Consider the following 27,234-nt stretch of genomic DNA (forward strand, 5'->3'; position numbering starts at 1 on the left):
TGTCATTATATCAATTATGTATTTTGAATATAGATATTAAAGAAATATATAAAAAAAAAATCTCCACTTGTTTAATTGATATTCTCTAGTTACAATTGTTGCTGTCCCGAGACCCATTAGATGAACTAAAAATGGAAGTTTGCACTAAAAGGAGTAAAATAATCTCACTCCATTGGTATCAGTGTTGACTTGTTAAAAAGTAACATTAATGGAAGTGCACAGTAACAACAGGCGATAAATATCCCGACAAACAACAAGAACAGTGATAGTGTACACTTCCAGATGTGATTTATCTGCAAAGGACTAAACACTATCTACAGCACATCATCATGTTTGACCACAGGGCAGAGTGTTACTGTCTTTGGGTGGCTGAGGTGATGTTAGTGTCTATGAATGGAACTGTTGAGGAATACTGAGAAAATCCTCCCTGTTCAACCTGTAAATGCAGAAAAAACACTTCAGTCTGATCCATCAGGAGTCACACGTGGGGAACACGCTGTTCTTCTTAAGTCGATTGTGTCTGAGCTGCACACTCCTCTTTATCAGCAGGAGCGTCTTTCTCCTCGGCGTCCTGCCCTTTGGATGACTCTGGCTCGGAGCCAGCTGTGAGCGCTGACACCCTGAGGGCGAGCCGCTTGAGGACCAGGTCAGCGGTGCTGGTGAGGGAGTGCTGTAAAGACAGGGAGCCAAACAACACAACATGAGCTAAGATATACACAGGTATACAGATTTGAGGAAAGTCTGTTGAATTCATTTGTACAGGAGAAATATCAGCGCAGAAGCTTTTCTTTGATAACGTCTGGGCCTGTGCTGAGCTGGCCTGTGAGGGGGACAGAGCTGAAAAGAGCTGGAGATATTTATTGTTTATTTAGTTATTACTGCCAACTTCACCTGCTCAGTGTCTGAGAATGATGCTGCATCACCCAGTGACTGAAAAAAGTTAACATGTTAATGGAGAAAAGCAAACGAAGAAGGCATTTGATTTTAGTATTTGGTAATTATGTCTTTATATTTGTGTCTGATCAGTTCCTGTACTTCCTCAGAGGAGACAAAATCAGTTCTATCAATCCTGCTGCAGTTTCCTCTGGTGGCCAGTAGAGGTCAGCAACTACTTGATCCTTTAAGTCACTTCTCCATTAGAAATAATATATTTATCTCCAGTTCAAGTCCTGCCTTTGTGTTTGACTTAGTAAGCAGATGATCTATCTGTCATGGTGATAAGCAGAACAACAGTAGGGTGAAGAGCAGAGAGGCACTGGCCCTGATGTAACACAGCTCACTGCTACATACCTGTAAGATATGCAGACCCTTCAGCGTGAGGACAGCCAGCTCTCTCAGACCGTCCCCCGTCAAGTCTAGGTAGATGATGGACAGCAGAGGACTCTTGAAGCTCCGCCTCCACTGCAGCTGAAACTGTCCGTCTCGTCCTCTCCCTGCCGGCTGAAATTTGTAACAAAGAAGTTCCTGCGAGGCAAGAAAGACAGATGACATTGTCATCACCAAGATTTCCCGGTCAAGTCAGTCGGTCACACTAATGAGATAAGTTATACATGGTTATATATGTGTTAAAGAAATATTGCGTCAGTATCCAAATTTAATATATCTTCTTACTTTGTTCCATAGAGTTCCATTGTTGTCCAAAAACTATTAAAAACTCATCACTGTTAAACACTGTAGCACGGGGAGATATTTTCCCTTCATCACCATGAACACACGCACTGTATTTTATTTCAACTCAATCCTACAGCACCCTGCTGCCCCAAATACTCAATAGAGCACTGAATGTGTATTAATCCACCGCTGAAAATAGTCCCACACAAATGCACCATTTCCTCCCGTTGGAGCAACACTTGCTAAAAACTACTTTGACCGGCAGTTTTAGGAATTTACAGAGCCTTTCCAAAAAGATTTATTTTATTAAAAAGATTAATGTTCTCAGTAGGAACTACTATTCTTGGAGCTGAAGCTGCAGAGAGGCTGGGGAAGTGGGAAAGTTGGAACTAAGGCATTGTTGGTTTTGGTCTTTTCACAGGATTTATTGACAATGAAAACATTTCTGGAATATGACCAGCTTTATTGTCGTGGTGGAGGCTTAGCACCTATCCTGAAGTCCCCCCACAGGTAAATCCTGTTAGCTCCATCAGCACTGTTGCCCTTGTTTGCACTGCTAATGCTGGTGTTCGCTATGAGCCTCCAGCTCAGCCATCATCATGAGCCATGTGGAGGCAATAGAAATGCTTCTGAATTTTGAATTTAGCTTAAAGTACTATTAATAAAGTATGTTAGTAAAATAGGAGCTCTGACCTGCCCATATGTTCCCAGCAGCACCTCCTTCTGCCCGTCAAAATCCAGGTCAATGACCAGAGCGCAGAGCACTGCGTCCCACTGGTCGCTCTCAGAGAGGCACACCGAGTGAGACAAGCCTCGCACCTGGACATCTCTGTGAAAACCCACACACACAAATACCTGACTGTACTGGACACAGAGACATTTTCTCAACCTGCAGAAATAATGTCTAACTCCACTGATATCTTCAGACAGTATTTCTACCTGTAGACAACTGCCATTTCTATGGTACTGGTTACCAGAAGATTGTAGCCTTCCATTTCCACACCTAAAAAAACAAAAGACACACACCATCAAAATCCTTTTCAAAAAAGGAGCAAATTGTAGAAGAGACAGACGGGGATACTGGAGATGTGAAACTAAAACAGACCAGTAACATACTTTTCTCTCCGCTGGGCTGGTCGGGCTCAGTTTGGTAGCTCAGAGGGAACAGCAGCACTGAAGAGATCGGACTGTCAAACTGGAAGCGCCAGCTCTGCAAAACCTCTGATACAAAAAAAAAGATCATACATCCTAACACTCACCTAGGAATACTCCTACAGTATTATCAGGATAACTGCATCCTGTGATACAGAATAAGATTTCAATTATACAAAGATATCTATTTTGAAAATCCCACCAAAGAGGAATTTAAGATCAGTTTTCACACTTAAACTAAAACTAACTAACAACATTTATGTACTATTTGAATAGTCCCTGCACAACCACAGTGCAACCACACAGATGGATTTAATTTCCGTAGTCTGATTGGACTTTGGCCCTGTTTACTCTGCAGTTTTTTTAGCATGTACATTAGCTTCTGCTAGGAATCGCATGATGCAATGTATCCCATTGCATAGATACAAAATGTACACTTTAATGATAAAATGGATGGTGGTTTAATTCTAATAGCTACCAGTGTAGGGTCCTGGTATGGCTATCTTGCTAGCTAAATGTTTCACAGTGGCACAGTTTAGCAACTTTTTTGTTATGTGACCCTGTGTTGCTTTGAAGGAGCCCCCCTGTGTCTGCAGCCCTTCGGAACCGCGGGACACTGGCTCCAATCAAATTAAAAGAAAGGTCGACTCGATGGGGTTAACCAAGAGCCAAATTAACCACGTACAAAGTAGAGGCTCTCATTATTCCGACTTCGGATTGTTCATTTGTTACTCCAAGATGGCTGCGCCCATATGAGATGAATGTGGAGGCAGTCCTCCACTTAACTACATCTCTCAGACTCCCCTGTAAGCATGGGACACATTGCACCTTTATCACATTCAAAGTGAAGTAAAGTCCAGTGGCCCTCCTTAGTTCCCTGCATCGCTCCAAAGAGGTCTAATCAGCAACAATAAGTAACACCTGTGCAGGCGTGCAGTGCCTTTAAGCTACACGCATGCTGGCCTCGTGAATAATGCATTAATGCAAAAGGAGCAATTGTGTTCAGCACCCATGAAGGAAGGAAGGGAGGATTTAACTGTATTCCTCAATCATACTTTGGAGGGAAACAGTGTGGAAAGGAGTCATGTGATAGATCTGAACCTCCATTATACTGTGTTTTATACCTGGTCCTGTGTGGTTGACCAGAGCCAGTCCAACGCAGCCATTCTGACAGCCAAACGCTGAGAGTCGCCGTCCATCGGTGATACTCAACATGTCCAGCCATAGCACACTGCATGGAGGGAGGGGAGACACAACAGTACACACAGACAGTTATGGATCTTACATCTATTTAGCTCAGCAAATGTGTTTGACTGCTGGCAACATTAATGCCGGTGATTTCTGACTTCCATTAACTTTATTCTCTATGTTTTGTCTCATTGCGAATAATGTCAACTAGTTTCTCTTTTTTTTGTCTGCAGCACTGCATATTGCTGCTGTCCTCTTTTGATACTTTCATGACAAGCAATGACAGCCACGCTGGTATTGTTTTCAACTTGTGAGTCTGTGTTTGAGTCATCATGGCTGAATGTTGTCCTGGAGACACAGACTGAAGCAGGAAACCCGTGCAAGACCCAGTCACAAACAGATGTGTTACAGGTGTGATGTTGAGATAAAAAAATCCCCCTTTCCCACTTCCCAACCCGCAAATTTCTGGCACCCTTATGGACCACAGCCAACTTTAAAACTCTGTCTTTATTTCAAGTCAATAACACACATGTAAAGTTTTGGGACTGCATGCAACAGAGAGGATGGTGTCTCCCGGACCACATTTTGCCCCAATGATCACACACAGACTCACAAGGGGAAAACAATAGCAGCGTCACTGATTGTAACAGATATAGAGCGGACAGAACCAGAGGGACCTCAGACTCACTTGCTGGGTAGTTGTTGTAGTTCAGGGAAGAGTCTCTCCACTGGCTGCTCCTCAAACTGGTGGAGGGAGGCATTCTGTTGGGAACAGGAGAATCAGGCAGAATGACGCTCCGACATTGCACGATGAATCAAAGTCAAACCTCCTACAGACATGCAAAACTCATTACCGTCTTATTTCATCTCTTTTGCTAAGAAAAAAAATCCTTCCTGTTGCTTTCATCCCTTTTAAAACACTAGTCGTCTCTTTGATAGAACAATAAATCTTGTCCATGTTCCAACTTTGAAACTCAACTTTGAAGGCAACGTGAACGGGGGAGTTCTTAAAGTGAACATCCACATTTTCATAATCCATCTATTGAAGAAGATCATGCGATGTGGATGAAAGCATCACAACGGATTCCAAATTTAAGTAAGAATGTTGTGACAGATGATTCTTTTGTTTTCTACTTTTTTTACAATTTCATTGAGAAGACCATTCTGGTGAAGTGAAGTGGATTAATAATATTCTATAGATTTTTTTTTATGATTCAATTTCCATTCCTCATCTCCATCTTCATAAATACTTTCACAAATAAATGTAATTAAAGGGCTTAATAAATAAGCTATGATAAAACAGATATAATGAAAAGAGTTAACATTAACAACACATAATTAACAACATAATCTACCTTTGAAGTGTCAAAAATAATAATAATACCCACACATATACTCCCATAAACAAACACTTATTTACAGACACACATTTATACATGAATATGGAGATAAAGAGGATGAAAGAATTTACTCTACATTTTCAAGTTTTGGTCAAAATATCAATTTACACACACAGACACACACAATCACACACAGACACGTAGACACACACACATGATCTGACCTCCTTGTACAGGTGGATCCTCTGGTCGTGACCGCTGAGCAGAAACACCGTCTCTCTGCCTCCGTCATCACACTGCACTCTGTCAGAAAGAGAAAAGGCCGCTGACATTCACGGTCCAGACGCACTCACTGTCATGTTTTCTGTCAGACACTGTCTGTACAGACGCTGTGGACCGACAACGTGATGACCTTAACGACACCAAAACCCATAAAAACCTATTCGGAGCTACAGCACTAATAAAATATAAAAAGTTAAAAATTATACTAAAACTGAAAGCCGTATGTTTGAGTGGGACTGTTGTTGGCCTGTTTATATCTATTATAATCAATAATCACAACGTGTTGCTGATGTAGAAAAGAGTAAGTGTTGAGAAAACATAACTTTTTATTTATATCATATCATTGAGTCTACAAAAACATGTTCTACTCACAAAGTTGCATCCTAAATTCAATTGTAAATTGATAAACCATGTTTTATATTCATATTGGGACACTGATTGGACTATAAACATTTACTATTTTTCCAGTAGAACAGATTGCCAAACAGAGCAAAGTCTTCCCTTTGCTCTGTTGTACAAAACCTGCTCCTTGCCGGTTTGGCCTGCAGCAAGGTGGTTAGTTGCCATGCCAACCGAGCTGTGAACCTTCTCTTTGTGAGACTGAAAAGCTGGGGCGAGCCCCTGAGTTAAACTGCTAAATACCTCTGCATAATTTGGGGTACACAGTGTTTCACGGCTCTCTGCAGCAGCAAACTTACTCTGTGTGGTAGAGATGGAAGGGCGTAAACTGCAACTCCAGATTCAGGCAGCTCTCTGTTCAGAGACACACACTCACATCAGCATGTGAAACATCTGGCAGAGTAAGCTCAGTACACTTCAGGATCATGGAAAGACATGTCATTCAATATCAAATGACTAACTAACTTACTAAACTTACTAACTAACTAACTAACTGAAAAAAATGTGCATGTGAAATAAATAGATATGGCTGTGATATAAATCCGGAAATAACTAAAGGAGGCAATAAATATGTAAATGAGTCAATACAGTTAAATAAATACATTTTCTTTATTCAAGCTGACTTTAAGCACCTTATACCACAATTATTTCCCAGCTCTTTATATTTCCACCTGGTGGTTACCTGACGGCTCAAATCAATGCATCAGCACACAAATTAGCCATCTAGCGCTCCTCGGCGCTGCCTTTGCTCTCCTCAAAGCGATGTTACTTTGGCCTGAATCCTTAAGATAACCACAGCCAATTCATTTGAATATTAAAGATAAAAATAGAACAAAAAAAGGTTGGTGGCGGCTGTAGACCAGTGGGAAGAGCGGGTTGGCAGGTTCGATCCCCAGCATCTCCCATCCGCATGTTGTGTTGTTTTACAACAGCCCACTGCTCATAAATGGTTAGGATTGGTTAAATGCAGAAGTAAAATGTCCTGTATGAACCTATATGTATATGATGATTCTAATAATGTTAAAGTTTTTCTAAATAGAATTAAAAAAGAGCTGGGAAATTAATAAAAAATGTTTTATATTTATTTATACATTTGTTTATTTTATAGGCATATTCATTAATTTATCCATCCATCCATCCATCCATCCAATATTGAATCAAATATCATGCCATGCAGGAATCTGCTTCACTCACGTGCGATGGACTCCAGGTTGAACTCTGATCCCGGCTCATAGTCACAGTAGATATTGAGGAACGGCGTGGCTTTGTCACCAGAGTCCTGCAGGAGTTCAGCAGTTATCAACAACGCTTCTAGAATTGTAGGAAAGTACTGAAGACCCTTAGAGTAAAGTATGCACATACTATAAATAGTATGCCTTATATATGCAAACTTACCTTCACGAATGTGATGCCCACCACCAGGCCTCTTTTGGGTGGAGATTTGTTGAAGGCGTCTATTGACACAATCTCTGCATCAACTACATAAAAAAGACAGCTTCAACCAACAACCAACAACCAACATGAACAGAACACAACACAGCTGCAGTACCCGTTTTTACTAAAGTACAAAAACTGCATTACCGAAAGAAGATCTGATTAATATAGATAATACATCTGAAATTTGAATGAAATATTTCATAGTTCCACCTGTTGAAGATTAATAATTGCTGTTAAAAATAATAACTAATGGATTAATAATTATTATTTTTAAATAAAAAATAAAACTAGGCTACAGATTCACTTTTCATCATGTCATGTGGATTTTTTATTTTATTTTAGCATGCCAGTGTTTAGGACTAGAGAGGACAGAAGCTGTCACTGGTCAGCACATCTGGAAAAAGACATCCAAACATGACGTTATTTGGGCTTCCTGCAGCAGAGGAAGGAGCCCCACTAAGAGTCACATGAACCCGGGCTCTGATGGATGGTCTGCTTTGGAGTTAAACGTTGCTCTTCAAGTTATGTGATGATACAACCTTTTTTTGTACACAAAATGAACTGGACAGACCTGGTTTTTATTATTCTTTTTATTATATCATACAACAGCTGAACTGATTAGTTAGCTTTGCTTCTTTTATTGTTAATAGTTCAATGGCTTTAAGCCTTTACTTTTTTTGTATACCTAGGAATTTAGTTTCTTCTTTTACTTTGTTTTTGTGTTTATTTGTACTTCTTTTTTGACGAACAATTAGTATGTCTGCAACGTAGGCTTGTATATGTGTAGTGGGGGAGGAAGTATTCAGATCCTTTATTTAAGTTAAACTAGAAATAGAAATAGAAAACAATAACAAAAATTATTATAAGCAACATGTAAGCCTTGTAGAGAAATGCTTCCTGTTACTGTTATGCTATGTTATAGTACATTACTGATGCATTATTGTGAAAGTAGCTTTTACATTTTACTGTTGGCGTGAGGTGGAGCTATTGAACTATTTAACCCTCTATGGCATGAGTTTTTATTTTTTGGGGGAAAAAAATATTCAATCCCAATTTTTGGGAGCTTGGGGGTCCCTGATAACATATCAATCATAAAATGTGTGTGTGTGTGTGTGTGTGTGTGTGTGTGTGTGTGTGTGTGTGTGTGTGTGTGTGTGTGTGTGTGTCAGCTAGATTTTGGGGTTTTCTTTTGTACATATGATGAAGTTGAATAAGGAAAACAAGCAATGTTTGCATTTAGAAAAAATTCACTTTGATAACATTAACCACAAATGGTTCCAAACAATGATTATTAGAAAATATCAAACACTGTATCCGAACACTGTATGTATAAAATCAACATAAAAAACATGTAAATTCATGATAAACCAACATCCAAATGACCCAAGTGTGTGGGTGTGTGTGTGCTTGTGTTTCAGTGTGTTTGAGTCCGTGTTTGTGTTGGTTATTGTTTGAATCAGTGTTTCTCTTTTTGACAAAGAATACATTTCCTATTCTGTGTGGAACCGCAGGAAGCAGTTGTTGGTGAATGTGAAGCAGATGTGGACATCTCATTTCCTACACTTGGCTTTTGGTGTACCTGTGCACCCTGGTACTTTGCATATCCCCTTCTTTTCAGCCATTATCATCCAGATAGCTGTGGCATCAAGGCGAACATCAGGGATTGGGATTGGAGCAGCAGGCCCTGATCTCCTCTTCCCCTCATACTCGCCAGCAATTTTGGAACTGGGACAGTGCTCCAGACTCTTTCCACTTCTGCATAGGCCTTCAGCGATGTATGATTTGAAGGTGTACAGCTTAATTTGTTCTTTCTTTGTCATTCTGGTCCCTTCACAATCTCTTCGGTAGAGCAGCCAGGCAGTCACAATGGTTAAACCCTTGAGGTGGAACACCAGTTGGTGGTACCATTTGTATGATCAGATTTTTTGTGTCGTTCAGTGCAATATAAGGGAGTCCAGAAGATCCACTCAACCCATATTTTTGTTGTATAACTTCACCACAGCAGGGCAGGGGACTTTGAGGAGCATCTTTTTCTTGCGATCCCACCTGTCAACCTCTGTGACTGGGTGGGCTCCAGTGTAGACACTCAGAATAGTGACTGAGCGGTTGTCATACCACTTGACAAGTGCATGGGGGTTTCTCCAACCATGGCCACTGCTCAAAGGATCCACGTCCTGCTCTCTTCAACTCAGCATCGCTTATCAAGCTGACAACTGGTAGTCGGTTGCCACGAAACATTACCAGTGCAGTGAATTCCCTGCTGTGCCAGTGTGAGCCCAAGAAGGACACTCGTGAACCAGTTATCAAAGAAGAGCTTGTAATTCTCTTGCTTGGGTATAGGCTGGGCCAGGCTGAGGACAACAATGCCACTTGTTCCCACATCTGCTAGCTCAGGGGTTGCACAACTCTTCCTGTGTAGATTTCAAAGTTATGCAGGACACCATCAGAGCCGGCCAAGACGAGCATCTTATAGCCCCATTTCTTTGGTTTTGATTGCAGGTATTGCTTCAGTCTATTTCTTCCTTTGAATGGAACCATCTGCTCATCAACAGCCAGATTCTCGCCCTTTGGGATTGACGTCAGTTTGGAGGTTAGATGAGTGACCAGTGGTCGGATCATCATTTCCCTCCTGCCTCTCTTCATTGTTACTGAAGTGCAGGGATTTTTTGATGGCCTCCCATCTATTCAGTGTCATGGTATCGGCTACTTGGGACACTCTGCATGCTGGTAAACCAAACAATGACATGTACACCACAGTACCCAGGAACTGCTCGTTCCTTTGTACTGAGGACATGATTTCATTACAACTGCTACAGCCCTGCCATTCTGGGCGAGCATTGTAGAATGCATTGTGGGGTAAGCGTGGATTATCAACCTCTTCAACCCTAAATGCTCGATCCTGTTCCTTAAGCACATAAAATGTTCCTAAATATCAGTAGATAATGAAGCAAAAACATTTACTATGGTCATAATTATGCATCTGAGCACATCTCCACACTATTGGATAATGGCCTGAACAAAAGTGGTCCAACTGCACAATGTTGCCCTGAGGCAACGAACAAAAAACACAATGTTAGTATAGAAATAAAAACAAAATAAGTAATTAAACTACCAAACATACTTCTTTAGATACTCATGCAAACATTTTATGAATTGATTTAAATTTAAACAGGTTAAAAAGTTATATTTATCTTAGAGATTTGTGGCACTGTGTCCCATGTAGCTTTGCAGCCTGAAAAGACTGCTTCACCCCAAGAGAAAAGGTCACACCCACTTTGGGCCCTCATTTCATTGGACACAGACATGTCTGGTGACTTTATAAACATTATTTTTATTTTAAAAAATTAAGGGGGCAGTGTAAGGTCCAACAGCATGCCATAGGGGGTTTTAATATACTGTTTTGTAGTTTAATCTATAAAAATGCAACAAAAAAAAGCTCATTCATTCTGTATGAAAACTATGTGGGGAAGTAATAGTGTCATTGAATGGAGAGACTCGGGTGAACTGAGGGGGTTTTCCCGGTGGGTACCTGGGATGTAGGTGAACTGCACCTCCTTGGCCACAGGTCGGATCTTCTGCTGCAGCTCCTGGTATCTGAAACACACCACCTTCCCTTTGAGAGTGGCTGCTAACAGCTCCTGCTCCCCGGCCTGACACAGCCCGTAAATGTTGCTCTGCGACGGGAAGCGGCTGAAACTGTCCTCCGCGAAGGGATACGACTCTCGAAGCATTCTGCAGGATGAAACTCTATTTATATGTATCAGAAATGACAAGAATTAAGACTGTTGGTGGGTTTTTTTGTGGCTGCTGGACCCCATCTAAGTTCAATTTAAATGAAATGAATGAAAATATAGGCTAGCTAACACTGAAGACAAGAGTGTTGATTTAATGTAACGCTCGTTCATCACTTATTACTACGTATATTTTGTTTTAACAACAGCTCGGTAATATTTCTTGATGATTCTTCAGGTTGTCATGAAGCAAAACATCCTGGTTCGGAGAAGGTGCGTTCAAATCTATTGGATATATAGGATTTAGTGCTCCTCAACGATCCAGTGAATAGAAAAATTAGGCTGTTTGTCTGTAAATTCTTCTACGCAGGCTAATACATCTCCCATTTCATCAAATTCATTTTTTCCGTTGTTTTTACTGCATTTTGGTTCAGTTTTTCTTGCGAATGTCTAAATTCTGTCGCAGAAACGCATTGCCCCGCTGTTTGATTTATCTATTTTTATTTAATTTGATTTATTATTTCATCCACCCAGTTACAAAGCAATTCTGGTCGTCGTTTTCGAGCTCACACAATCAGAATTTGTCAAATTAAACTACTCACTAGGGAGTTCTGGACTATATTTCCTTATTACGCACCGAATCTAGGCTCTTAAAGGCATCATGGCTTAATTTCTACTTCATGTTGTAAATTAAAGACTGACTCGATGCATTACATTCGTTATCCTGCCCCCCTCCGGTACTGTTTGTGTATTACATCAAAATTCCAACCTCGCAGCTTTTTCTTTTCTTCAAAGGGGATTTTTCCATTTTCTGTTATACATCCACTCCACTACTTTTCAGAGAGACATCTAGCACTTTATTTACTCCACTACATTTATTTGATACCTTTAGTAACTTCTACATTGAGATTCATTATACAAAATATAATCAACACATAAATTAAGATCTATCATTATGGATAACGATAGGACTATATTGATCCCTTGGTGAAATTCACAAGTTACCCTACAGGATATATAGCAATAAAGAATTTACCAGCTGCAACACTTAGGTAATGTACACAGGAATGCACCAATAATCATAAACCAGTGATATCATATAGTTTGTATTATATTAAAGTTCGTTTTGATGGCAATACTTTTGTACCTGTTTTGTGCATATTCCAAATTTTCAATGTAGGACTTTTATCTGTGACAGTGACTTTTTACAGCATTATCCACAGTTTTCAGAACAATTACAACGGCGTCACATTAAAGACAGTTAATGATGTTTGTCCACCAGATGTCAGTGAACACTCACTCATCAAGTTGTTGAAAGCCTTTTAAAAAGGCTATGGAGAAAAATACCTCCTACCCCCTTTTAAAAAGCAGACAAAAATAATAATAAAACAAATAACACACTTTTCTTTCACTTTCTAATATCACTAGATTCCTCTCATCTGTGCTTTTACCCAGTTCTAATAAGTTAATAAATAAAATGGTGTCACAAAGGGTTTTGGGTGTAGCTTGCGCTCCCAGGTAACCTACTGCTAAATCTGAGATGAGTGTCAAGAAGGAGTTTTTTTGACAGCCATGGAGAAGCACTAAAATAATTGTTACCATCTCAGAAGCTATATCTAGCTCTCTGGAAAATACATACATATTTTGAAATTGATTGGTTTCTACTTTTAAGCTTTACCAATGCAGAGCAAAAGAATGTCCAAAAAGTCTGGCAATGAGAGCTGCACTTATTTGTAGTACACATTTCGTTAAGGCTTTTATTGCCTTTATTAGTGCAGCTGGAGCATGATATGAAACGGGAGAGAGAGAGGGGATAACAAATAGCAAAGGGCCACGGTTCAAACCTGGGCCACTGCAAAAGGATTTGGCCTACATGGTCCACACACTCCACCAGGTGAGCTAGACAACACACCTGTGTCAGTCTATTTGTTATATGTCACTGCAGCATCGGTAAGAGGACCAGAAAGCCCTTCTACATTCACATGTGATGCGAAATACATTTTCCACAGAACAAACTATTTTGCAGCTATCAGTGCTCGCTACGTCTGATGTGATCACTACTTGCATTATACTAAGAAAACATAACGTTTGTAAAAGAAAACAGAAAAACCTAATAAAGACAAAAGATATCTGATGCTACTTCTATTTTGTGACCAGCACCCGAGAAGAGAATAAAATTATAATTTAGCCCTGGACATTTTGAATGTTAAACTGAAACATCAAATCAAATCTTCCATCTGCATATTCTCTTATGATACATAACATAGTGTTCACTTAGTAACTCCAACCCTTGCATACTTTATACTTTCAATAATAAAATAGATCTACATAAAAAAAATAAAAAACTAGGAGTTATTTAGGGACAGGGAATATTGTTGCATGTGTAATTCCTCAGTCTAAATCCGTATTTCACCATCATAACAAATCATCCTCATATAGTTTCAACAAAGAGAACATTTCCACTCATGTAATACTTTTTACAAAGTCAAAGTTCACAATGGAGGAATGTAGAAGCCCGTTCTGAATGGGTTGTAAATTAGATTTATGAAACTAAGAAGCTATCTAAGAAGGTATGGGGAAGTAAAAACTTTTAGACATTTCAGAAGTGACAGTACAAGTGAAATAACACAAGGAAACCATCGGCCACAGGTGAGCAACGCACAGCACATTTTGGCTTTCTTAATTCAGTAAAATCATCACAACCATGATGATAAACAAAAAAAAAATTGCCTGGTCATCATCAAGCTAAAGATGAGATTTCCTCTGTGGAGATAGACACAGACAGCAGTAGATGCTGTATCAACACTCTATAGGCCTTGGTGACCCATTCGGCCGCCATCGTTTGTGTGTGTCACAGGTTCCGGTGTTTCTGGGAGGAAGCAGAAGGAGGTTAGGCCCTGCGAGCTGTTGCTCCATATTGTGACAGTTCGGAGGTGGCAGTGTGTCCCCCCCCCCAACCCCCCTCTCTTAATACCACCTGCTAATCCATCTGCAGGATTACTGTCCACTGTAATCACTCATCCTCCACACTGACACACCTCACCTCACTCTGCAACTCCTGACTCATTACACACACACAAACACACATGCACGCACGAGGGTATCTTGCATAAGAAGTTTATTATGGCTGTAGTTTTTTATGTAACGTTAAAGGTTTTTTTTCTTTCAATTGGAAACACACATTTCTCTTTGCCAGTGCAGCTCAGCACATGCAAAATGTAATCTCACATCCAAACTGCATTATGCATTAGTGAAATCACAACACCTGGAAACATTTCAGGTTCACTCACGGACCAGAACACTGACATTAGTCTCCCAACAGTAACACTCTCAGTGCACAATGACCTAAGACCCTTACAACAGGCAGCATTACAACATGTATCACTGCTGCCTTTGACGTAGCTTTTACAGTTCTTGCCACAACACAAAAACTAGTAGTTGTGGCACAATTATAGAAACACAGCACATTGTCTGCTTTACACAGTTTAAAAATTCTAAAACACACTTTTTGCAAAACCTACACACATTCAGAACTGAAAGCCTGTGTTGTTGTTTCCTTCACCAATAAAAAACCACACTCAATTAGTAATCACCTGTACCCAGAATTCACCTGTGAAAACACCTGTAACCTATTCAGACACTTAGAAATCGGAGCTTGAACTCTATGAATAGGATTCAGGTTTGCTCTTTGTTGTGAATCCCCAATGGATGCCAGTTTTGGAGAGATAGTCAGAGGACTGTAATTACAATATACTTTATTCAGTTTAGAGTACAGCACCGTAATATGTTCTTGTCATCTTCAGTGAAGGGGAGACACTACAGATGCATTGGGTTAATACTAACAGATATATACTGTATCACCATAAAACTTTCTCAGTTGATTTCTTACATTTAGACAATTTTTTTTTTGTATCATTAGTTTTCTGAAATGTTATGCATAAATATGCAAATGAGGTGTTATCTAATGGTAACTTTTGGTGAATTTAGGAGAAATCTACAGATGCAAAGAGACAAAGTAGTGAAATAAACATAGTTTAGCATAGTTCAGCTGTCACCTTGGTGTAAGATTCACTGACACAGGACATGACATGGGGCGGCTGTGGCGCAGTGGAGGTAGTTCTCCAATCAGAGGGTCGGTGGTTCGATACCCAGCTTCGGCAGTCGATGTGTCCTTGGGCAAGACACTTAACCCCAAGTTGCTCCTGAAGGCTTGCCATCGGTGTGGACTGGATGATGAATGTTAGTTAGAGTCTGATGGTGGCACCTTGATGGTAGCCTGTCATCAGTGTGTGAATGGGTGAATGATATGTAATATACTACTGACTGTAAGTCGCTTTGGATAAAAGCGTCTGCTAAATGACTGTAATGTAATGTAATGTAATGTTAAATCTGCAGATCATATTGGGCTTCGTGGTGACATGGCGAAGAAGAATCTCAGTCTATCTCCCACATGGACTGTCTAATAAATCAGAAGTGATGTTGTAACCTCAATATAATAAGTGTTTTATATTGTTTTTTTAGTCAAGAGATGGGGACTTGAACTGAAGTCGCTCTTAAATTGCACACACAGCGACTTGAAACTCGAACTTGTGATGTTTGTGTTAAATACAGTAGTTTATAATCTGCCATCAATTGGATACCCAGTGTAATCACACAATACGGTTGTACACTTACTGATATAAAGAAATAGGTTGCGGTTATTATTGCAAACTAAAAATGTGAGCAATATTTCCCTGTTACCCTGAGTTACGTCAGACTATATACATTTTAGTGGCAAAATACTGTTATTTGCTTTAATAGGAAAGCTAACATTGTGTTTTTATTTCATGTTCAACAGCCTGTTTAAAGTGATCATTCACCAAACAACTGATCAATGCTGATACTGTATGCTAATAGATAAGGAGTGATAATACAGTATATGCTTTGAAATCCTCAGATATATCTGTTCTAAGCAGACCGGGTGGTATGCAGCAGATCATTACAACCGGAAGAAAATGAATAACTGACTTGGACTTGCAAAAAATGTACTGTGTGTGTGTGTGTGTGTGTGTGTGTGTGTGTGTGTGTGTGTGTGTGTGTGTGTGTGTGTGTGTGTGCGTGTGCGTGTGCGTGTGTGTTTATAGTCTGACAGTATGGAGCTCCATCTGATACTAGTCCTAACCGGACAGGAAAGGGGGATGGTGGTTAGTGGAGGTCTGTGCTGAGCTGCTGGTGGCACCTAGTTTGCACAGAGGAGATTATTACAGTGTGTTTCTGTTTTTGTGTGTGTGAGTGTGTTTGGGCATGTGTGTGTATGTGTGCAGGACGAGTGATTGGGACTGACAGCAGCCTCTGTATTGCTGGCTGGCCCGCAGATTTAGCCGACCTGTTTTAGACGCTCTAATCTGGATTAACTGCACCAGTGTGTTAGTGGGGACGAGGACCGGAGCTCCCCCCGCCCCCTTCTGCCCCTTCACCTGCTTCTCCCCCATCCCTCTCACTTCCCCTCCTCCCCCCAACCTCCTCCCTCCGTTACATCTCTCTTATTTCCATCTCCCTAAGTTTTCAAGCCTCAGTCGGGCCTACGGTTTTAACGAACAACAGCTCTGTTCGGTCTTAAAATAAAAACACACGGGGGGGGGACAGTCGGGCAGGGATTAAACCAGCTCAGTCCTCTTCCCTACTTCCCTATTGCTGTTTCAGCTGCAAGAGGTTCAACTATTGGGTTGGATTGAATTACCATCTTCAGTATCATATCATCTGGACAGGGTTCATGTAACATATACAAATAAAAAAATAAGTCACAGAAAAGATCTCTTTTTTTTTTTTTTAAATCCCACCTCAACAACATTTCGGCTTGTATTTGCAATGCCTCATATAACTGTTATAATTCAACAATATTCAGTTATAGCAGATTTCTCTAATGCCCTAATGTCCAAAATGAAAACAGTAATTTGCGATTAAAACTCACTATTAAGATCCAAAAAATCATTAAAAAAAAAAGTCTGTCCAAGGCTTTGAGAACATAATAGATACCAAAAATGTGCACAACAATGCATCCTCACATACAGGGTTCCCTTTCAGGAACATATGTGTGTGTATATAAGAATCATTCCTAAACAATATTCTTTAAGAGGCAACACTGTAGTCCAATAAACAAATTATTCCTGTAATTCCATGTTTCTATATATCCGTGTCTATATTCAAAAGTGTCCATAAGCAGGTTTCCATTAAATGCCGGCCATCTGTCTACTTGCTTTGAATCCTCTGTCCACGCTGCTCTCTCTGCCCTTCCTCCCTCCACCTTCTAGTCTCCTGTCGATACATTCTCTATCTTCTGCAGGTTTCTGGTCTGCCCTTTTTCCCCCAATCTATGCAGAGATGCCGTCCATTTCCCCCTCAGCTCGACTGTAGTTCCCTCCAGCCTCCTTTCCTGCTCCGCCACTGAACGGATTGCTCTGTCTTTCCTCCCTTTTATCTGGAGATAAGATACTTACTTTTCAGATAAAGCATATTATGATAAATCAAATGAGCTTTGTCGGTTTTGTGCATCTGGGTGTGCATATGTGTGTGTGGTGTAGAGGGGATTGAACGCAGCATGTGTGTTTCGCAGCTGTTTTGGTGATAAATGTAATCTGTCAATTATGTTTGAATGCATGAACTGCAACAGCAGTTAATTGATCAGCAGGAGGAAAGAAGCAGGTGAAGAAGGCTCTGAGAACTGAAAGGAGACCGGCATTTTCATAAATAATGTAATATTTATTGGAGATTGCCATTTATTTTCACTCAAACAGTTATACAGCGGGTAAAATAAGTATCAACACGTCACCATTTTTCTCAGTAAATATATTTCTAAAGGTGCTATTGACATGAAATGTTCACCAGATGTCGGTAACAACCCAAGTAATCCATACATACAAAGAAAACCAAACAAATAAGTTCAGAAATTACGTTAAGTGTAATAAAATGGAATGACACAGGGAAAAAGTATTGAAATTTATTTAATAATTAGAAAGCAATTGGTACAAATTAATATCAGCTGGTTCAGCCTTTGTTGGTAATGACAGCTTTAAGAACCCTCCTGTATGGAGAAACTAGTCGCATGCATTGCTCAGGTGTGATTTTGGCCCATTCTTCCAAGAAAGGACCACTTGACCTTCAGAAAGACCTGGAATTAGCAGGTACAATTGTTTCAAAGAAAACAATAAGTAATGCACTCAACCACCATTGAAGACATTGCTGAAGAAAAAGCTTGTTGAAGCTCTTTTAAAGTTTGCTGCACAACATTTAGACAAGCCTGTGAAATACTGGGAGAATATAGTCTGGTCAGATGAGACCAAAATTGAACTCTTTGGATGCAAACAGTCTTCACATCTTGAAGGTTCCAATTGGTTTCAGGGGCCCAGCCTCTTCTATGAACTCTGATCTTTAGTTCTTTCCATAGATTTTCTATTGGATTCCAAGTCAGGTGATTGGCTGGGCCATTCTAGCAGCTTTATTTTCTTTTCTGAAACCAATTGAGAGTTAGAAAAATAGAAAGGTGCGCTCAATAAAGCGCAGATCTTCACCAGGTGTGTCTGCAAAGACAGTTGTTTTATTGTGTGATCGCATGCAATTCCAGCCGATAAATACCAGCTGATGGACAGACAAAAAAATGCAAAAGAGGAAATAATAGAGTCAGCAAACTACTTAATGTAAAACATTACATTACATTACATTACAGTCATTTAGCAGACGCTTTTATCCAAAGCGACTTACAGGAAGTGTATTCAACATAGGTATTCAAAAGAACTACTAGTCACCAGAAGTCATCAGTGCATCTCCTTTCTTAAACAAGCATCTTAAAGCATAAACCAGAGCAAAAGTACAGTGCAGAGGCAAATTACTACGAAAACAATAATTGCAACAGACTAATACGAATACAATAAGTGCTACAAACTACTACGAATAGGATAAGTGCAGTAAACGAATACGAATTCAATAAGTGCAGCGAACTGATACGAATACAATAAGTGCTACGAGGAAGGCTCAGGGTAGTACTTCTTGAAGAGGTGAGTTTTCAGCCTGCGCTGAAAGATGGGCAGCGACTCTGCTGTCCTGACGTCAGTGGGGAGTTCATTCCACCACTGAGGGGCCAGGACAGAAAAAAGCTGTGACCGGGTGGATCGGCCGCAGGGACCTCTGAGCGACGGGGCAACCAATCGCCCCGAGGCAGCAGAGCGAAGTGGTCGGGCGGGGTGTAGGGCTTGACCAAGGCCTGGAGATAGGAAGGAGCTGTTCCTTTCACTGCCCTGTAGGCTAGCACCAGAGTCTAAAACTGGTTGCGAGCTCTTACAGGGAGCCAGTGTAGAGAACGGAGAAGGGAAGTTGTGTGAGAGAACTTGGGGCGATTGAACACCAGACGTGCTGCAGCTTTCTGGACAAGCTCCAGAGGTCTGATGGCCGACGCGGGGCTCCGGCAAGTAGTGAGTTGCAGTAGTCCAGGCGGGAGATGACCAGAGCCTGGATGAGCACCTGCGCCGTCTCCTCAGTGAGGAAGGGGCGAATCCTCCTGATGTTGTAGAGGAGGAATCGGCAGGAGCGTGTGACCGAAGCAATGTTTGCTGAGAACGACAGTTGGTCGTCCAGGGTCACACCCAGATTCCTCACAGTCCGAGTTGGCGTCACCACGGCATCATCAATGGTGATGGACAGGTCTCGGTGCGGGCAACCCTTCCCCGGGAGGAACAGTAGCTCGGTTTTGTCCAGGTTGAGCTTCAGGTGGTGTGTCGCCATCCACTTCGAGATGTCAGCCAAGCACGCAGCAATGTGTGCCTCCACTTGGGTGTCACCGGGAGGAAATGACAAGACCAGCTGGGTGTCATCGGCATAACAATGGTAAGAGAAGTCATGCGAGCGAATAACAGAACCCACTTCATTCAAACTGAAAAACAAGTGGTGATGTATGCAGGCTATTGGCTCGAAGTCGTCATATAATACGCATAAAGTAATCCTGCTAAATTCCAAATTAAACGCACAAAGCTGCCTGCTGGCGTAGAAGTGGTGGAGAGTGGCGATGTACTCAGCAGTGTGTGTAATGGTAGTTCTGTTAGCATGCTAACAAGTTTGAGCCAAAGACACCGTCCAAAATAGTAAAAGAGAGCAAACTGTTTCACCTTAACCACAAGAGTTCGTTTAGCATGCAGCCATGATTGTCCTTCCAACAATATAATGTTTGCTGCAACAAAATGCATGATTAGCCGTGGACAGACACAGAGGTGCACATTCACTCACTGATGCACACATGCCAGCAAACGCCTGATTTTCCTGCCGGGGATAATAAAATATGAAATATTGTTATCTACTAATGTTATTATTATCATCATACAATATTCACTTGAACAACTCTCTTTTAAGAGACACTATAGGTAAATAATCATTAATTTTTATTAAATTTGCAAATGCATAGTTAAATATGTGCTAATTAGTATACATTTCCAGAACAGAAATCTGAACATTGGATACAGCCAGGTGTTTCATTTTGTTGACATATTAGGTTTAAAGGTTTTTACAGAGGGGATTTTGGATATTTCTTTGCATCACTTGATGAATCAGAATGCACTGTCAATAGCCATAAAAACAAAGAAAATAAAAATTGCCACGTTTTAGTCATACCAATGTTGTATACATTCTGCTATGAATGATATATGAGATTTCTGGCTCAATGTCTGAGATTAAATTAATTTAGAGAAAACAACCTTCAAAGATAGGTACTGTAAAAGTCTACGGGTAAATTGGGTAAACAAATTATATGCAAATTGGGCATTATCTAATGTTTTGGTCAATTTAGGATAAATCTACAGACGCAAATAGACAAAGTAATAAGACAAACACATCAATTTGTATTTTGGATGGGTCTGTTTTTGCCTGGAGTGTCTACCCTAAAGCTTCAATAAATGTATTTAATCAAAATGAGAAATCAAAGCCTAGAATCAGGCCAGTCATTTGAAATATATGATTATAAACTTTGTGCTGGTTTGTCTTATTATGTAGCCTGTTGCTTCGATCTGCCTTGTAGTGTGTGTGTGTGTGTGTGTGTGTGTGTGTGTGTGTGTGTGTGTGTGTGTGTGTGTGTGTGTGTGTGTGTGTGTGTGTGTGTGTGTGTGTGTGGGGGAGGGGTTTGCTGGAGCCACTCTTCCCTCTAATTAGCAGCGTGTGCCGGTAAAGAAACTCAGTAGAGAGACCTCACCAAGGCGCAAAGGCATCCGGGGGCCACTTCACCTGTGTGATGACTTCACTGTGAAGAACCTGCAGTTTGCTCTGCTGCTTTAGCTGGACGACAGGAAAAGGTGAAGAGAAAAAAAAAGAAAAAGAAAAAGAAAGTTTGAGGTTTCTCTGGCTTGGATCCGGCTCGGAGCTCTGTGTCTGTGTCCACAGGATTTAAAAGCCTGCTGCAAGGATGATGTCCTACATAAAGCAACCCCATTACACCATGAACGGGTTAAATCTGCAGGGTCCCGGGATGGATATGCTGCACACGACCATCGCTTACCCATGTAAGTATGAACTGTTTTCTTTAATTCTTTTATTTGAATGTATTTGTCTGCTCTGCTTCTCTTGTGATTTAGAGTTTATTCCACCCGAAATGATGCTTAAAGACGTGAATTAAAGAAATGAATAGGTTAACATTTTGTTATTATTGATAAAAAGTTTGGTTAATAATAATTTAGTAGTACGATTTATCATAAAAGTATCATTTCTACACTTTAAAGCAACAGAAAATAAAATATGTAACGGCAACTTTTCGTTCCGAGTGATTGATGATTTAAAGTAAAAGTTTATATTTAAATGTATGCACGAGTTTATGCGGTGGTAGATATAATGTTTTAGTAGAAATGAGTAAAGACTTGTTAATACGTAGATACAATGAGCCCGTTGAAAGCGTGAAACACAGATCCAGGGTCTGTCAGGAATCAGACATAGATGTTATTATGGCTTTTTTATGCTTTTCACTTTTCCCCCTCAAGGGTTCTCAAATGTTCTCACTCTGATGAATACAAATCGACTGCCTCTAATGATTCCTCACTTTATTTGTTCTGAAACAAAGGCACCTATTTGTCTGAACACCTTAGACATGACTTTGACTGTACAATTTAAGTTAAATGAATAAATAAATAAAAAGAATGGGTGACTATTGATATAAGCAGCAATCACACTTTGTCTCTATATTTGTCACAAGCAGGCTGTAGAAAAACAAGTGAGGATTATAAACAGTATCATAATCTACAGAGGTTTCCATAGATATTTATATCTGCTGTCATCCTCACTCATATAGCTGGAAATAAAAAAAATACCCGAATAATCAGTTAAATGGCATGTCGCTTTAAAAAAAAAAATGTCATGGGTCTGAGTTGTGCTCATAATTCAGGTCAGCTCTTTATATTGCTGCCAGATTAATAATCCCCCTCTCTGACTCCTGGGCCTGCAGCCACTCCCCGGAAGCAGCGCAGGGAGCGCACCACCTTCACCCGGACACAGCTGGACATCCTGGAGGCTTTGTTCTCCAAGACCCGCTACCCGGACATCTTCATGAGGGAGGAGGTGGCCCTCAAGATCAACCTCCCCGAGTCACGTGTGCAGGTACTGGAGAAGTAGGCCACAGCTGAGATGGAGGCCATACTTGTGTATATGGCTTACTGACATCTCAACAAACTTCCTCCAGAAGTATAACAGAATGTTTATACTGACAGTTGTTTTCAGTCCTAACATTTCTTCTCCGCGCCTCCAGGTTTGGTTTAAGAACCGCCGCGCCAAGTGCCGTCAGCAGCAGCAGCAGAGCAGTGGCCAGTCCAAGCCCCGCCCTCCCAAAAAGAAGGCCTCCCCAGTTCAGGAACCCACCGCACCTGATCCTGTCCCTAACCAGTCTGGCTCCTACAGCCCCTCCTCCGCCCAGTCAGGCCCTGGCCTGGTCCCGAGCTCCAGCACCGGGAACACGGCCGTGTCCATCTGGAGCCCGGCCATCTCGCCCCTGCCCGACCCCCTGGCCTCCTCCTCGGCCCCCTGCATGCAGCGGCCCTCCCCTTACCCCATGAGCTACGGCCAGCCGTCGGCCTACACCCAGGGCTACGCCAGCACCACCTCCTACTTCACCGGCCTGGACTGCAGCGCCTACCTGTCCCCCATGCACTCGCAGCTGTCGGGCACCGTGGGCGCCCTCAGCCCCATCACCGTGCCCTCGATGGGGGGCTCCCTGAGCCAGTCCCCGGCCTCGCTGTCCTCGCAGGGCTACAGCACGGCCTCCTCCCTGGGCTTCACCTCTGTTGACTGCCTGGACTACAAGGACCAGCAGGCCTGGAAACTGGGCTTCACCACGATGGACTGCCTGGACCACAAGGACCAAAACTCCTGGAAGTTCCAGGTCCTCTAGAGAGGGGTGGCGTTCATGTGCGTCGACAAGTTATGTGTGTCAACAAGTTCCATGTGAGATAGTGTGAGGCGTGTCTGCTGGAGGACTTTTTATCTTTGATTTTATCTCTCTTGTCTGTAAGATTTTTGTTTTACTTCTAAAGGTGACCTCTGTAGAACTGCATTTTATTTAAATGCCCTCAGAGATAAAGGGACCAGTGACCGTCATCAGTGCTGCCTGACTGAAAATCACCTGTTGTCATCATCATGCCACGTTAAATAAGGGAACAAAAGCCTTTGAAGAGTTAGTAGGAAAGTACAGGAGTCATCATATGGAACCACACTGAGCCATCTCTTCTTTCAACATGTCCGTCTCAGACACATACACATTTTGTTTTAATCTTGCATTGTCTTAGAGTGAAAGGGGAGCTGCTGTGATGGGACGGCGCTATGAAGTCCCTATAGGTCACCTCCTTCTTTGAGGTTAATCATTTTAAGCTATTATTTATTATTTTATGCTACATTTAAATATGTCATTTGTTTGCGTTTAGAGTTTAGTATTTGTGTTGCGTGTTGCAGTGTTAGTCTTCAGTGTTATCATCCCAATCTGTTTGATGGAGAAAAAAAACGTTGTGACATATTAAAGTGATCTATTCTTTACACTCTGTGCACTGACAATCATTTAGACTCTTTGAACTGTATTTTACATTGGAGACCCTGGACACAGTGGATGTGTAGGGGCCGTGTTGTGGTCGGGTCTGGACCGGTCATGTTTGTCATATGGCCTACATGGCTCTCACTGGTCCATCTTGGTTATTTTAGTTTATCTGATTCTGGGAGTGTCCCAATCCTCTTAGCCTCCCTTCTGCAATGCCCTAAGTGAATTAGTTAGGATTATTGCCCTATCCCCCTCTGTCTCTCTCTGTCTCTCACCCATCTCACCCGCCTTGGCCTGCTCTTCCTCCCCTTCCTTTCCTGGCTCTCTCCTCGTTTGTTTCCCCCTCCACCTTTCCTCATTCTTTGACCAACACTGAAGTATTTATTTTCTCTCTCTTTCTTTTTTTTTTTTTTTTTTACCTCTGCCTGTTTTCTCGCAGGTCGTCTTGTCTTTTGCTTAGGTCCATGTGTATCCCTGTCATCCTACTTATCACAAACATTTAAAATCAATGACAACAATGCAGTTTAATAAAGCATTTTCACTACAGTTGTTTTCATTGATTGCTCCAGCACTGAGATATGTCTCTATCTGATCAGTGGTTCCACTTCTTCCATCCCCTCCTAGATCCCACCCCCCTCACCCCTCCATCAATCTCCCCAACTCCTCCAACAATTTAGTAATCCCCACATGACCCGAATACTGCCATGCAAACTCGACTATGACATCAAATATATGTCATTTTTTTTATGGAGGTTTGTGTTGTGAAGGAGGAAGAGAGGATTGATACCCTTTTACTTAACAAAACGCCGTCCTTCCAAAACGAGTCCATAACGTAATGTGCCTTCTTTTTAAAATGTAGGTTTGTCACTTTAAAACATTTACCATAAGATTTCCAACACATCTAGCCTAAGGTTTTAAGGTATTGTTTTAAATCAAGCCTTGAGAAAGTATCACTCCTGAGATATTTCTGGTGTAATATTGATAGAAATGCTAAAATCTCCTTTTAACTTGGTTGCTATGTAAATCATATTTGATCCTCTGGTCATCAGCCATGTAAAATGTCACAACATTTTGATCATAAATTCAGATGTGCTGCACTAAGAGACATTTCAAGGCATTTCTCTGCACTCAACGCTGCCCTAATCCCACTCTGTGCCGGTTTTAATCCCTCTGCCCTCCCTCTCCGTGGTGTGATTGGTTAATCCCTGCGTCCGACCGCCCTGATTGGTTAACCTCCCTCGGAGAGTGCAGTGCACTTGTAATCTTCCCCCTCAGCACTGAGAGTTTCAGACAGACATTTGCGCTGTAATCCCAGGGAGGAGCAGATGTGATGGGGGATGGACGGCACCGGGCAGACCTTGAGGAAGGTTAATGCCCGGAAAAACAAAAACCCGGCACGCGGTCTGAGGAAGAAATCCTCGGGCTGTGCTTCCTGCCACCAGTGATGGAAGAAGTACTCCCATCTAATACTTAAGCAAAAGTAGCAATACCACAAGTACCAAAAGTAAAAGTACTCGTTATGCAGAATAATATATATTGCATCACTGAAATATAATTTGTGATACATTAATGTTTATCTATCCACAAATGTTGCTGTGAAGGTAGTTAAAAAGGGTATAGTATAATTTCAGAATCAGAAACAGCTATACAAAGTGTTTTATATATATATATATTTACATATATAAAAAACAATATATATATATATAAAAAATATATAGCATTCTGTAATTATAATGTAACAGGTTGCTTTATATACATGAGGTAGGTGGATATGACAGTATATACGGTATAATATGTACAGCAATGTTTACATTCATATTGATAGTGATGATATTAACATGTTAAGAAACTGTATATTTAACATGTCAGTATTTAAACATACAAAACGAAATATGTAATGTGTTGGTAACATGGATGTTTGCTGACTGGTGTTAACTGTTCATCAGAGTGTCGGCCTGCACTAAGAAGCTGCTCCTGTGTCTGGTTGTTGTGGCGTACAGTGTTCTGTAGTGCCTCCCAGAGGGGAGAAGCTTTAACAGGTTGTGTCCAGTGGTGTGGAGGATCTGTAGAGATGTTTCCTGACTCCTGGAGGTGTATAAATCCTGGATGAAGTGCTGGCTTGCACCAATGATTTCTTCTCTGGAGCCCTGACTGTGCGTTGTGATCTGGTCCTGTCCTATTTGCTGGCTGATTCAAACCTCACAGTGATTGTTGAGCAGAGAACAGACTGGATTAAGGCAATGTGGTCAACTTTAATCTCCACCGTTTTTAGAGAGTTCAGCTGCAGGTCCTTCTGACCGCACCAGAGGGCCAAGATGTTCAACCTCACATGTCTGGAGGAGGCCGTGTTGGTCTCCTGAGGTGCAGTCGTTGGTGTCATTATATCCGACATATCTGCGTTCTCTGGGAAGGTGGGAAATAGTTATAATATTTTGAGACGAAAATTGTAAAATTACGAGAATAGAGTCATAATATTTTAAGAAAAAAAGCTACCTGCCCTAGAAAACTGATACTAACAGAAAACCCTTTTGATAAGGCATAACTCCCACTACTGTGTCTTATTGTCCACACAAATGTAAACTTCAACACCTCTGATAAAGTGCAGGCTCTACATTCACGTATTCATAAACATTCAAACCAGCAGTGTTATTTTTACTAGTGAGACATAACTATTCCATAAGCACCTTAACATTGTAAAGTTATAAACCAAATCAAATATTGAATCAAATTCCATATGCAAACCTATGCCCTTGGTTTAAAACAAGAAAATAGTGAAAGAAATGTGTTTAAACATTGGTTGAGAGTTATTGTTACAGATCAAAGGTTTGATTTCAGAGCAGTGGTAATAATCCTGTAGAAATCTGATGGACTGATGAATATCTACACTGTTACTGGACATGCCTCTTTGAAAATCAGTAAAATGTCACATTAACTTATGAAACAAGCAGAACTGACCCATGTAGCAGTTCTTGATTACTGGTGGGCTATTATTATTATTATTATTATTATTATTATTATTATTATTATCATAGCTAGATTAGCAATACTGTACTAAATGTATTGTAATTTGAAC

The 27,234-nt window shown here is 41.0% G+C and overlaps 2 protein-coding genes across 3 annotated transcripts; one reads left to right on the top strand and one right to left on the bottom strand.

The window, feature by feature from the left end:
- kptn (kaptin (actin binding protein)) lies at window positions 1–11,774 on the bottom strand. 2 transcript variants are annotated; one of them, XM_054625788.1, is made up of 13 exons: window positions 11,743–11,774; window positions 10,939–11,141; window positions 7,368–7,450; window positions 7,167–7,251; window positions 6,272–6,326; window positions 5,516–5,594; window positions 4,640–4,713; window positions 3,888–3,994; window positions 2,728–2,832; window positions 2,551–2,614; window positions 2,305–2,440; window positions 1,291–1,464; window positions 1–670 (listed from the first exon to the last, which is right to left on the bottom strand). In XM_054625788.1, the coding sequence occupies exons 2-13, from the start codon at window positions 11,138–11,140 to the stop codon at window positions 506–508; spliced, it is 1,329 nt and encodes a 442-aa protein (XP_054481763.1). In that variant the 5' UTR covers window position 11,141; window positions 11,743–11,774; the 3' UTR covers window positions 1–505. The 2 variants fall into 2 exon arrangements, with proteins under 2 accessions (XP_054481763.1, XP_054481762.1); XM_054625787.1 differs by lacking the exon at window positions 11,743–11,774 and having other exon boundaries at window positions 10,939–11,394.
- Window positions 11,775–21,359: 9,585 nt separating this feature from the next.
- On the top strand, window positions 21,360–23,525 carry crx (cone-rod homeobox). Its single transcript, XM_054626224.1, has 4 exons — window positions 21,360–21,447; window positions 21,536–21,654; window positions 22,587–22,738; window positions 22,887–23,525. Exons 2-4 carry the CDS (start codon window positions 21,558–21,560, stop codon window positions 23,523–23,525), a joined length of 888 nt encoding a protein of 295 aa, XP_054482199.1. The 5' UTR covers window positions 21,360–21,447; window positions 21,536–21,557.
- Window positions 23,526–27,234: the final 3,709 nt, after the last annotated feature.

This window comes from Anoplopoma fimbria, chromosome 24 (assembly GCF_027596085.1).
Source record: "Anoplopoma fimbria isolate UVic2021 breed Golden Eagle Sablefish chromosome 24, Afim_UVic_2022, whole genome shotgun sequence".
NCBI classification, from domain to species: domain Eukaryota; kingdom Metazoa; phylum Chordata; class Actinopteri; order Perciformes; family Anoplopomatidae; genus Anoplopoma; species Anoplopoma fimbria.